At 39.8% G+C, this 14460-nt stretch overlaps 1 protein-coding gene across 2 annotated transcripts in view; it reads left to right on the top strand.

The window, feature by feature from the left end:
• Positions 1-13575, top strand: part of cers3a (ceramide synthase 3a) — a 53475-nt gene extending 39900 nt beyond the window's left edge. For both annotated transcript variants that reach the window (XM_034222487.1, XM_034222496.1), the window contains exons 10-11: positions 9400-9553; positions 11645-13575. In XM_034222487.1, the coding sequence (XP_034078378.1) occupies positions 9400-9553; positions 11645-11836 (346 nt within the window). In that variant the 3' untranslated portion in view covers positions 11837-13575. The remainder of the gene's footprint in view (positions 1-9399; positions 9554-11644) is intronic.
• The last annotated feature ends 885 nt before the right edge of the window (positions 13576-14460 follow it).

Raw genomic sequence — 14460 nt, 5'->3', positions numbered from 1 at the left:
GACTTCCGGTGAGGCACGAGGCTGATGGCAGCAAGATACTGAGCGCTGAACAAAATCCCCCCTTTTTTCCTATTTATTGCAACTCATAGACAGTAATAACACACATTTGAGAAAAGAAATGTCTCCAGCAAAGAAGGAAAAGACTCCGACTAAAAAACAAGAATCTAACACAGCAAGCTAGCGATTCACCCACCGATATAGCTATGCTAATCAAGCAAGCTATCGCGGATGAGATGGAAACTCTGCAGGGAACAATAGCAGACATGCTAAAGGGTGCGATTGAGAAGGCTCTCAATCCTATAGAGAAGCACTTGGTCGAAAACGGCAACATCCTCCGGTCATTAAAAGAACAAGCTGATGGTCACGCAAAAAAGTTTGACAACGTTTTCAATAAGATTGAGAGCATTCAGGTTGCCGTGCGCAAGAATGAGAAGGAAACTAGCACGTGTATCATGGAGGTGACAAAGATGCGAAGGAAGCTCAATGAATTGGAGGACAGGTCCAGAATGAACAATGTAAGGATTGTCAACTTACCAACAGGTGTTGAGGGCGATGATCCCAGGGGTTACCTTCAAAAGATGCTGCCTATCTGGATACCTTCAATCAAGAGCCCCAACAATAATCCACTGGAAATCGATAGGGCACATCGTATTTTCTCCAACAACACCTCAAGATCGCGGACCATGGTTCTCAAACTACTACGCTATACCGACAGACAGGCCATTCTTGAAGGCGCGAGGAAAGCTAGACCGACTCTCCAAGACGGGACACAGCTGTTGTTCTTCGCCGATTACAGCCCCGGTACGACACAGGAGCGACAGGAATACAAGGAGATCCGCACTAAACTTCGACAGAAGGGGATCGACTCGTTCATCATATACCCGGCCATTCTGAAAGTGAACAACAAGGGCACGAGGATGTCATTTAACTCGGCAGAAGAGGCGAGAGAAGCCCTTAAATCAACGGTGGACATGCGAGAAGATCTTGGACATTGAATACGCTACCTGTGCCAACGGAGGAGATGGATCTGCAATAAGGACAGAGAAAGTCTGGCACCTATGGGCAGGTAGACGATATGTAGGTGATGTTCTATGCTTATTTTATATTGGACAATGTTCGGTAAGCCTCGATACTTGAATATGTTGAAATAGGGGCCAGTTTATTTTCAAATTATTGCAGATAAGAGTTCTAATGTTATTGTTTAATTGCCATGTTTATATGGTGTTAAGGTAATATTCCGCCCATACTATATACTTTAAATTCGAGTTATATGCGGCATACATAATGTACATTATAACGGAATAGGCTTGGGAAGCTGGAGGCGTGTTTTGAAAACTTTTTCATGCATCCACTGTTTACATTCATGGGCGCGTGATATGTATGACGTCATCGGCAGGCAACGGTCTGTATATGGGCTATACCATTTCATGAGAACGAGAGGGGGATGGTTGTAATGATACAGGTTGATCGGTTTAAAAGGGGTTTTACTGTTTGTGAGATCTGCTATGCTTTATCTTTATGCAAGGGGGGGGGGGGGACAATCAGTGTTCAGTGTTAGACGTAGCTAAGTGACGCTCACAGATGTTACCAAGAAGAGGGTCGAATGGGGGGGGAAAGGGGAGGGTTGTAACTCAGGGATCCACCACCAACTCACAACAGGTCCAGGGAATAAATACACATACAGATAAATTGGAACATTTGAATATTGTATCATTTAATGTAAGAGGACTTAACTCTCCGTATAAACGTTCAAAAATCTTAGATTTCTTGCGCAGAAAGAAGATAGATGTTGCAATGTTTCAGGAGACACACCTTAAACCTAATGACACTGCAAGGGTTCAAAACAGATTCTATAAACCTATTGTGGCATCAACTGATGGCACTCGCACTAAAGGAGCTATGATACTTATGAGGCGTAACATAAATGTATCAATTGAAAGGATTGGCTCTGACAATAAAGGACGTCTAGCCTATTGCTGCACATCTATTCAAGGTAAAAAAGTGGCTTTTGTTAGCATATATGCCCCGACAGTATTTGAAGCTGATTTTTTTCCCTCAGTTACTTCACAGTTACTGAAGTTAAATGACTACCGATTATATGTTGGGTCGGACATGAATGCTTTTGTAAACAATAACCTTGACAAATCTGCTGCAACTCTATCAAGTTCTCAAGAATCTGCTTCCAAAGCACTTAATCTCTTTATAACAGACTTAAACTTAATTGATGTGTGGAGGGTGCATAATCCATCTGCGAGAGATTATACATTTTTTTCCACGAGACATAAAACCTTCTCTCGAATAGACTACATTCTTGTATCTTCTGGGCTGATGCCTTCAATACAGTCAATTGAGTTCCTACCCAGACATCTCTCGGATCACAACCCAATTTTAGCTAATTTTAACTATGGAAATATAAAAAATGGGGCTACTAGATGGAGGTTCAACACAACCCTTTTAAAGAACAACACATTTATATCGCAATTGAGATCAAAACTGACCGAATTTATAATCTTGAATAAGAATAGCGTCACAGATGTGACGGTGGTCTGGGCCACCATCAAGGGTTTTATACGAAATAATGCTATACGGTTCAGTTCCCACCTACATAAAAGCCGACTGCAAAATATTTCTCACCTAGAAGAAAAATGTAATATGTTGGAAAAAGTCCTAAAAGAGAGATACACAACAACAATAGAAAGTGAGCTCAAAACAAAGCAAGCAGAACTTAACGACCTATTAAGACACAGGGCAGAATATATGATCCATATAACCAAACACAAGTATTATGCAGAAGGCAGCAGACCAAGCCACCTTTTGGCATTAACTTTAAAACAACAAGAGGCTAAAAGGACCATACCAGCAATCAGATGTAATAAACGCAGAACAGTATCTTCTACAGAGGAGATAAATGAAACATTTAAAAATTACTTTAAAGAACTGTATTCAAGTAGCTCAGTCCCTTCTGACGAAGACTTCGCCACATTTTTTAGCGGGTTAGGCCTCCCTACATTATCATTAGATGACACCAAAACACTGGAGTCACCTATCACGCTGGAGGAGCTATATAAAGCTGTCAAAGCTACAAATAAGGGCCGTACGCCGGGTATAGATGGCATACCTGTGGAACTCTATTTAACATTTTGGGATATTATTGGACCGGTATGGTTAGAAACACTTAATTATGCTACCAATAAGGGTATGTTCCACAAAGACTTAAATACGGCTCTGATTACGGTTATACCAAAACCTGGGAAGGACCCCTTTGAATGTTCTAACTATCGCCCAATATCACTGATAAATGCTGACCTCAAAATTGTTTCCAAGGTCTTAGCTATTAGACTTGAGACGGTGGTTGGGAAATTAATAAGCCCCGATCAAACAGGCTTTATTAAAGGTTGGCTCGCATCTGATAATATCCGCAGACTCCTGCACATTCTTGGCGCAACACATACAATTCCACCTGCCTGTGGCCTTTTGTTTTTAGATGCTGAAAAGGCGTTTGATCGCGTGGAATGGCCATATCTATGGAGGGTTCTGAAAGAATTTAAATTTGGAAATACATTTATTAACATGATTCAAACATTGTATGCGAATCCTACAGCTCGAGTATGCGTGGGAGGAAGCTTCTCCGACTTATTTGACATAAAACGGGTACAAGGCAAGGAGACCCTCTGTCTCCTTTAATTTTCAATGTATCCATCGAACCACTGGCACAATTAATTAGGAATTGTCCTCAGATTTCCCCCATCACAATAGGTGGAACGTCACATTCTATATCACTATATGCAGACGATACATTAGTCTGTATGGCAGATGTTCAGCGAACCCTCCCCTGTGTCTTGGAAGTAGTGGAGCAGTTTGGGCAGCTTTCGGGATACAAGATTAACCTATCAAAATCAACACTGATGCTTCTTAACATAGGCCAAAGTGAAGTGTCCCTCCCACCCCAAATCAATGTTTAAAATGAGGTCCTCTATTTAGGTATTAAGGTTAGTACTTCCTTATCATCTATAGCTAAAACAAATTACTCTTTAGTTTTGAAGAAAATAGAAGAAGATATTACAAGATGGAAACACCTTCCAGCATCAGTCCCAGCCCGTTTATCGGTTGTTAAAATGAACATATTGCCCCGCATACATTTCGTAAGCTCAATGATCCCTCTAGCACCTCCAACAGGATACTGGCAAAAACTAGATTCTTTACTTCGATGCTACATCTGGAATGGTAAACGACCCAGTATAAAATGGTCAGCTCTTCAGTATAGAAAATCAGATGGGGGATTGGCATGCCCAAATGTTAAACTATATCATTGGGCATTCATATTAAGATCTCTCAGCTATTGGGTAGATGAAGATAAAATGTCATCTTGGAAGAATATGGAACAAGATTTAATAGCGCCGATAAGATTAAGGGACTTTCTCCTTTCAGGTATATCTACCAAAAAATGTGATTTACTGTACGGTCCAATTTTAACTTATATGATTAAAGTGTTCAGAGCAGCAGGGAAATTCCTAAACTTTAAGAGTGTGTGGTGTAGGTCATCTCCATTATGGAACAATCATAACCTATTGACTGGGGGAAAACCATTTAACAACAAAGCTTGGGAAGATAAAGGTATTAAAACTCTTCAGGACATTAATGGGGAAAATTGTATTCATGACTTTCAAAAACTGGTCTCTCAATATAATATTGATCAACACTCTCTCTTCTTTTACTTTAGAATAAGGTCTGCCTGTAAAGCCTATGGGGTCCCCTGGGGGTCAGATTTGAAAGAACATCCTATTCTGAGTTGGGTGCAAAGTGCTCCCAAAAAAATAGTTTCGTTTATCTATAATAATCTTAACTCCCAGAACTATATTCCTACATCAGGCATGAGAGCATGGGACAGGGAAATATCTACTTTAGGACAAGAATTGGATTGGGATGCAATTTGGGCTAATGTTACGGGTGCTTCAAAAAACCCAAACCATCAGTATATACATCTGAAATGTTGTCATAGAGCATATCTAACACCAATAATTAGACACAGAATTGGATTGGTACCTGACCCGTATTGTTCATTTTGTCACCAGGGAACCATTGGCTCTTTCTTACATGTTGTATGGGAGTGTCCAGGAGTATTGCACTTTTGGGGGAAGGTTATTAGTACCCTTACAGATTTAATAGGGTTGAGATTACCAATGGAACCTGCTGTACATCTTCTAAATGATGAATCTCACCTTTCCCTTACGGGGAAAACTCGCAAAATCTGGCTAACAGGCTTGACTGCAGCTAAAAAGATTATAGTCCAACGTTGGAAACCTCCTCACGATATTTCAAGTTCTCACTGGCTTCAGAGTTTTTTGAACATTTCTTACCTTGAACTGTCCTCTGCGAGAATCAACGATGCAAAACCTGATACAATTTTAATGTGGACAGATCTGATATCTAACTTAAAGGAGCTCCTGACCAAATAAGAATGCTATCCCTGAGGGGATATTTTTGCCCCGGTGGTTGGTGGTGGAGGGGGAGGGTGGGTGGGCGATGGAGTGGTTGGGGGTGGGCTATGGAGTGGGTGGGTAGCTGGGTGGGATGTAGGATAGAGGGATGGGATTGAATTAATCCAAAATGTTGTGCAACCTGAATTGTCTTCTGTACTGTGTTGTAAATTGAAGATGTTGCAATAAAAAATGTATGATAAAAAAATATATATATATGTATTTATATAACATCAAACTATGTTTTGTAAAAGTTGTTTTAATTAATCTGTAAAATGTTATCATATTGTGGATTTATTAAATTATGTATTTTCCTTTGTTATTTATGTGTGCGTTTGTTTTGAGGATATAATTCATTAGTACCTAAACATAGTATGGTATAACTGCTTTTTGTAATAATACACAATTGTGACCTGCTCCATCGAAATCAGTCGCATTGACCCAAAGACACATTTTGAGTTGTATACACTGTTGGAAAGAGGAGATTCCTAGCTTTCTAATGATATCATGATTGTTGTTGTACTCCAAATATTAAGCAAAATATGTCACATTATATAATGACTGTCACCGAGTCATCATTTTGAGAAAAGGGCCTTTAAAGTTTCCTCTTCTCTGGAATCCATCGATCTGATTGATTAGCGGAGCAAATGATCAAAATACTACGGAGGGAAGATATTTTCGTTTGGATTACTGGTCTGGGGGAAGCTTGCGTATTGTGTTTGTTTCCCGGGGAAAACACTCACGAGAAACACCGGCTGTTGTTATGCCTGCTGTGACGTTAAACTATTTTTTTACACAAATCCACGTTTATTTTGAAATGAGCCGCTGTGACTTCCGACTGATTTCGATAGAGCGGGTCACAATTGGTTTGGGAGCAAGAGATCTTTTAATCGTTGTTGCCCAGGCTTGCCGAAATGAATGGAAACTTATCTCCCGATTATAACATTGTGTAACTTGCTGCTGTTAAATACCGTCAAACTATGTGCTTTATGTACAATATATACTTCATATACATATGCCATCTTTAATAACTGTAATATATATACCGGGCTGCTAAATCCTAAGAACTGCTACAGGATTTGATTTGTAGATTTGATTTGTTTTGTATCTGTATTTTTGAAAATTATATGTAACTTTTTATCTTTTTTTTTAGCATATTGTTTATTATATTATAACTTAGTACTTTTTTAGCATATTGTTTATTATATTATAACTTAGTACTTTTTAACGCATGTAAGATATTCAACACTAAGCTGTCTGTGGCTCTTTCCTGCTTCAACGCTGCACATGTCCCCTCTGTGGGACTAAAGGTATTCTGATTCTGATAATGGGACGAATTTGTCCAAAGGGGCACACATCAATGTAGTGCCGACTTTCTTACACGCTGGAAGGCCAATCGCTTTTCTTTACCCCGAAATCCGCTCATTCTTGCTCTCGGTGTGACATAACAAACTGTCAAGCTGTCAAAACTCTGTACTCAAACCGGAAGTACTCGGCCTCACACCCAGCCGCCGGAAGTTGATAGACGCCATCTTGTGCACAGAGCCTATAGGGGATTTCAATTTTGACGAGGCGATTCTATTTTAACCGCCGCCGACAGGGGGCGAATGAGACGAGTGAGCGATACAGGGAGAGAAACACAGAAGAAGAGACGAGAGAGCGATACAGGGAGAGAAACACAGAAGAAGAGACGAGAGAGCGATACAGGGAGAGAAACACAGAAGAAGAGACGAGAGAGCGATACAGGGAGAGAAACACAGAAGAAGAGATGAGAGAGCGATACAGGGAGAGAAACACAGAAGAAGAGACGAGAGAGCGATACAGTGAGAGAAACACAGCAGAAGAGAGGTGTGAGTGATACAGGGAGAGAAACACAGAAGAAGAGACGAGTGAGCGATACAGGGAGAGAAACACAAAAGAAGAGATGAGAGAGCGGCAGAGAGAAGCGGAGAGGAAAGTGAGTGAAGAGAATAGTTAGCGATACAGGGAGAGAAGCGGAGAGGAGAGTGAATAGGCGTGTTAGCGGCAGACAGGGAGAGACACATAATTACACATGGCGCTCTCCAAGAAGAGGAAAGTGGACAGTGAGAACAGAGCTTTTAACCCTGAGTGGAATCATTCATGTTCCTCCTGCCCACTGGGAGCACAGAACCAGGGTGTCTCATTTGTTCAGAGACCGTGGCGCTCATTAAAAGTGCCAAAACGCCACTATGAGACAAAACACCAAGTGTTTGACTAAACATTCCCTCTCAAGTCAGAACTGAGGTCAAATAAGCAGTCTCAGAGCCCAATATGATCAGTCCACCAGGATCAACATTACAACTAAATATGGTTCCAGCGCAGGCTAACCAAGGCTAACCAATGAGCACCTGCATGTGTGTATGAGAATGGCCCTGACACCATTTCAGCCCAGATGTACAAACTCCTGGCAGGACAAGCTCGAGCTCAATTCTCGCACTGAACAGAACAAAGTGAGTGAGGGACTACAATATAAGAGGGAAAGAAAGAGAAACTTTTAAACTGTTCAATTGTTATGATGTGTAAAGACTGATATTGTTCTAATCGTCTGAAACTGTTAAGTCATGATGTGAAACGGTTAACAAAGAGAAAGGGAAACTCAAGCTGCTGCTACACTTTATTTTATTTATCTAAAATTAAGCACTTTTAAGATGCACATATTTTCAAAAGCTGTTTTATTTATTTCCTCTATTTTATTTTTAAATGCAGCCCGAGAGGAACATTACACATATCCACAGTATTTACTGTATATCTGTATAGTTCAATGTTAATAGACTATAAATATTGTTGTTTTTGAATTGTACTTTCTTTATTTGATTGGTTGTCAGTTGTTGATTACATGCAGACGTTGATAAAGCTACAGCTACTTCAATATCACACTAATTCATAAAGCAACTTAGACATTTTGAAGTTCCTGACCTTAGCATGGGGACATTTTCTCTATCTGGACCTCGTTGAATTTGAGTTGAATACCCCTGCCATACATACATATTATGTTCAGCAGGATAATCTCCATATATTAACATGATCACTTTTTAGGAAAGGTAAGCACAAATGTAATGTCCAGAAGTGAAACGCTAACGTTAGGCTATAAACAAAGTACAGCACGGTCACATGACTTCACGTCACCACCGCTAAGCTAAAGGTGGCTAATGTTGGGCATCATTTTGTCACTTGTTAGCATCCGCTGTTTTTAAGACACATAGAAGCTTTAGACATTCGTCAGTGGGGTATTTAATGACGTATTCATGTTCTAGAAAAACATGAAATTCTCTTCAGCTTGTGATAACCACATATTTTATTGCAGGAAGCTAACTGAAAACAAGTTATGAAATCAGTTGATATTGAAATGAGGGAACTGGATATGGTGAAAATGCTGAGTAATTTCCAGGTTTAAGAACTCATTCCTGCACAGCTCTTTATTAAAGGCAGTAGCAGATTCCCCCGTCATGATACAGCAGCTGCCTCGCCCTCCTGGCTGCTGCTGACCCAACAGCTTGTCAACATTGGAAACAAAGAAGTACTCTTTATCTGATACTACCTTCAGGAACGCCTTGCTCAGGTGTGCTGGTGGCCGAGACAGCTGAGTCATGACTATAAAAAACGCAACATCCCTCGTTTTTACACATTACAAGTTGATGAGGTTTAGTTAACACTGCTCTAAAATGTATAAAAGACAACTTACGTTTAAAAAAGACCAAAGGGGAAAGTAGGTGAAGGAATGTTTTATATCCATGGCCTCCATTTGGTAATTATCCAAGCGATCCCAACCCTATCTGCTCAGTTAAAAGTGCAGCATTTCATTTGCACCCATCGAATGTACATCAGAATGTAATACACAGGACACAGAAGTGAACCCTGGGTAATGTAGTATTTTACTTGTTTCTCCTCTGCTGTGTTCTAGGCTGATCCACTGTACCTGGGTCTACCCTGTTCTCCAATACCCTGCCTTCTTTGGATACTACTTCTTCAACGTGATGCTGGTGGTGCTTCTCTGTCTGCACATATTCTGGGCCTACCTCATTCTCCACATGATCAAAAAGTTCATGTTTGGCAATGTAAGTGTCCTCATTGAGAAGTATTTTTCCAAACCTGTTTTAATTATGTTGTATTGCAAAGCATCTAAACATAAACCCTCCTTCATTAGACTGGATGATTTGACCATGTTTCATGATCTCCTTAGGATATTTTTGAAATAATTCAAGATGACAATTCCACCCTTAAGTTGACTTTATAGTTGCCTGATGCTCCAGATACTTACTGTATGGCAGAATGATTGTGGGCTTTAACCCTTATATAACTGGAGTTACATGTAGATCATTTAAAGTGTTAATTGTAAGTTATACAGTGTAGTGACTGCATTAGATGTGTTTTCCTGGAAATTAGTTTACAATAGTCTTTTTTTTTTGCATTCCTCATGCTGTCTTCACTCAGGACATATCGTCCATTATCAAATACTTGTAGGAGAAATTATCTTAGCTGGCCAATCCCTGTTCTCATCATCAAGCCTACAACCAACAACAAAGTATAAATCCTGCTTAACCCTGAATATAAGACGTTTTTTTTGACCCCTCCATCAACCATGACCCCTAACCTCCTATGTGGACTTTATCTCTTAGAAAACGCTGCTTGTGTAAATACATTCCTTAAGGCAAACAGACCTTCCATACTTCTTATAGTCACCCGCATGTCAGGTGATGCCATGTTGATTTTGAAGATGTTAACACCAGGAGAAGCCCACAGCATCAGTGGTTTGTTCTAGTGGCTGAAGCAGCATCTGTTAACCTTTATCTGAGACGGACCTCTCACAGCCATGTGACTCAGGAGCGCCAGGGCAAATGGCGAGATTAAATCAATCAAAACTCTTCATTCATCTCAGGGGGGAATTCGGTTTTGTGACAGCTCTACACTGGGGTTTGTGCTAACAAATAATAGATGGGTACTAAAACACTTTAAGCTACTCACTTTTCTGGCTTTTTGACTAGAAAATCCTAGAAAATGTGTTGAACGATGTGTTAATTTGCATTTTATTTGAATTTGTCGTAAGATATTTGGCAATTGTGAGTTGCCCAATTATTTGAAGACCAGTGTTAAAAGAAGTACTCAGATCCTTTACTCAAGTAAAAGTACAAATACTATCGTTTTACAATACACCAATACAAGTTAAAGTCCTGTTTTCAAAATGGTATGTAAAGTAAGTAAAAGTACAAAAGTATTGGCATCAAAATATACTTAGTTACAAAAAATGTTTTTCTTTATTGAATAATAAATCTGATTTGTACAGCATTTTAGTAGGATAGTGCTATTTTAAAGTGTCAACAATATAATAATCAGACCCTGCAATAGAATAAATCAAGTTTCACTTTAGTTTTTCAAGTAACTCAACTCTAACTCACTCACTCAGCATCATCAAGGTTATCTTTTAGGAATATGAGCATGTCCACATTTCCAGGTAGAAGCTGGGATGTTTGGGTGTTTACAAAATCCCCTGCTGTGGAAACAACTCTCTTGCTTGGTAATGATGTTGCTGGGACAGAGAGATATGCTTTGGCCATGGGTGACAGCAGTGGGTAAAACTGTGCATTGTCTCTCCACCACTTCAAAAACAATACAGTTGTTGCCAAGAAGGTGAGGCTTATTGACAGAGATATAGATATACTGTTGGTACTTGTCAATGTCTCTAGGTGTGTAAATGTAGCACTGTAAATACCATGTGCTTTTGTGTTATCTGTTGTTCTATGTTCATGTTGTAACCTACTTGCTGCCATGTTGGACAGGTCTCTCTTGAAAAAGAGATTGATGATCTCAATGGGACCATCTGGTCTAAAAAAAAATATATTAAAAAAAAATTGCGGTAGATTTTGTCAGTCTCATGACGGTATTGAGACATTTATTTACCGTGATATCGCGATATTTGATATATCGTTACATCCCTAATTAATATACTTAGTTACTTTCCAGCAGTCGTGATAACTGATATTGGACAGGGAGCATTTGAACTCTGAAGGCAGTCAACAGACTGTAGTAAATGAATATATATATTGTACTCAGATAACCCATAGCTCGGTTCTCTGCAGCTCAGGTTCCTAATCTTCCCTCTATATGTTTTTTCAAATCTATTTTCTGTTTTTCTACTGCTTATGTCACAGCTGACCCGTGATGAGAGGAGTGACTTTGAGGAGGAAGAGGAGGAGGTGGAGAGCAGCCTGACAGAGGATGAAGGAGAGCAACAGCACAAGCTGGGCAATGGTTTTTCAGTCAGTGAGACGGAGGAGAAGAATGGAGGCTTTGGGTGCATGTCTCCTCCAGAGAACATGTGCCGCTCCAAAATTGTTTGCTGAATAAGCAAAACAAGATGTATTCCTTCAGTTGCAGGAACGAAACTCACAGTGAATGTGCAATATGTTCAAAGAAACCCCCCCCCATGCTGTCAGTGGCAGCGCTTCACTGTCATTCACAAAGACCAACAAACCTAACAAGCCAATAAAGGACACACTCATCACCACGTTCATATGTTTGTGAAGTGCAGAGCTGGTGCGCAGGTGGGGGGGGGGGGGGGGCACCACCAGCTGCTCGACCTCACTGGGTCATCAATCAAGACTTTAACTCCCCCCCAGCCCGCTCAATTAGCACGCACCGCTTATGCTCACCGGTAGATGAATGGGATCCAGTGAGATAATGGAGGTGGGGTTGGCAAAGTACTGTATGTAGCTGTGCTCACCTTCATAGACCCACTGAACTCTTTGTGTATACAAGTTTTGTATTTGAATCTACTGTCCAACTTTGACTTTACATGATAAATCACACCATGCAATGATTCCCATAGATAACAACATGTGATGTTTGGAAACATCTAGGCAGCAATGACTTTGAGTTTCATTCATCTAAAGCTCGGAGCCCAACCGGAGGGTCCCGACCCCACCCAAGGCTCAGAAAACCATCTTGGGGTTAAAAAAGGTCTCCTTGGTTTTAGTCTTGGTCAGACAACGTTTTATAAAAATATACAGTCAACATTTTATTCATTTCTGTGAACAAAAATGTAAAGTAAACTACAAAAATGGGAGCTTCTGATATAATAATCCAAAACGTTAAATGAACGGAGTCTCCTCCAGCATAAGACATGTTTTGTAGTTTAAATATCAAAAGACCAGCAGGACAACATATCTCTACACAGGACATAATCTGCTTCAAATGAATCCATATCGCTCGTTAGGGGTTTATTTTGCAACAGAACTGATGGATGGTTGACAGCACATCAGAGACTGAACAGAGGACATGTGTTTTATGATTATAAAAGGAGTTGCCTCACATCCCTGATGCTGTGCCAATGCAATTTAGGAAGTTTTTGTTGCTGCCCTTCACTCGGAGAAAACCAGCACAGAAAAGTGGTGGTAATAATTATGAATAAAGTATTTGTATTGAGTTTATTAAGGTACTCAAAGACACTTTACATGTACTGGTTAAAATGAATTTAAAATAACACATTTAACATATGATAACATATAATTACACATTAAAAAGCACTTATGAAAAGGTGACTTATGCTTATACTAATGCGCCATTATTTCTGTAACATTTAATTTTTTTTGAAGGAAGACAGAGAATCATGGAGCAGTTTGAAATTGACGTGTCTTTTTTTTACTACAGCAAAATAGCCTGTCAGAACATGTGAAAGGAACATTTGTGTAATTGTATGATACAGCAACACAACTGTAAAAAAAACCTGCTAAGTAAAATATTTGTTCTGAACTATTTCTCCCAACATCCCTGATTTCCTGTTGAACGTCTTCAACAGGGCAGTAATACCTCTACTGCCCACAAGATGGGGATGCTCCGCCTGCTCTGCTCTGTCTGCAGAGAGCACAGGTCTTACCTGCAAGAGGAAAGACCCCCACTCTTTAATATTTCATAACCACTTTATTATGACAGTTATGATAAGGTAAACTGTGCATGTTATACGTTTTATTTTGTTATGTTGTAGCAAACAGCAACTAACCTTTCACAAACCAGAGTTACAAACTCGATGTGTCTTACAGTATGCATCTCAACCTGTACTCACATCCATGGGCGTAGGAAGCATCCTGAATGTGGGGGGGACATTTTTAACGGGGGGGGGGGGGGGTGTGGGTCCTCCACCATGGGAAAAAAAATATATTTCCTGTATTCTGGTGCATTTTAACAGGTGGTTTGATACTTTTATGTGGCTATACTAGCATGAGGGAAATGATGGGTACATTTTGTAATTTCATCCAGTCGTAAAGAAAGGGAAACATATTTGATTATTAATTCAGAGCCGTCTTGAATTAATAAAAAGCAGTTTAAATGCCCATTTTTTTGTACATTATATACAACAATAAATATTTGTGAGTGCATTGAGAGATATTGTTGTGGAGAGCCATTTATATATAAATCGCAAAATACATTTGTGAATCCTTCTGTGAGCATTTATTAATATTGAGACTGATCTGACTCCATACAGATTTTAAATTCACATAGGAATGGTATCATTGACTTAAATGTTCAAATAAATGTTGCTCTTCTGTCTATATTGGTCACATGATGCCCCTTGACTGAAATGCTTCCTGTTTAATATCCCCACTGATTTCCTTAACATTCTGGGATGATAGTCCACATCACAATTTACTCTAAACTGTCATATCCCTTTCATCACTCACCTCAGCAATGGACCTCTCTCCACTGTCCCTGTGTTCTGCCTCTGACTCACTCTCAAGCGCCTAGATGTCAAGAGAGGTGGTGAAGGGATCATTATTCATTGAGCAGTATACTCTTTCACATTGAATCATAACAAGTCTACTGAATGTAAATACAACTGACTCTAAAGTAAGTCCCAGTCTGTGACATTGGACATTTTGAAGACTCCAAGCCCCAAGCAGTAGGTAGAATATTAGCTAGTCTATGTAATGTGCAAAGAAAATAAATAGTTAACTGAATACTGGGATGGAAA

Source organism: Gymnodraco acuticeps, unplaced genomic scaffold, assembly GCF_902827175.1.
Source record: "Gymnodraco acuticeps unplaced genomic scaffold, fGymAcu1.1, whole genome shotgun sequence".
Classification (NCBI taxonomy): Eukaryota; Metazoa; Chordata; class Actinopteri; order Perciformes; family Bathydraconidae; genus Gymnodraco; species Gymnodraco acuticeps.
Note: the sequence above shows the minus strand (reverse complement) of the source record. Positions and strands in the feature narration are given on the sequence as shown.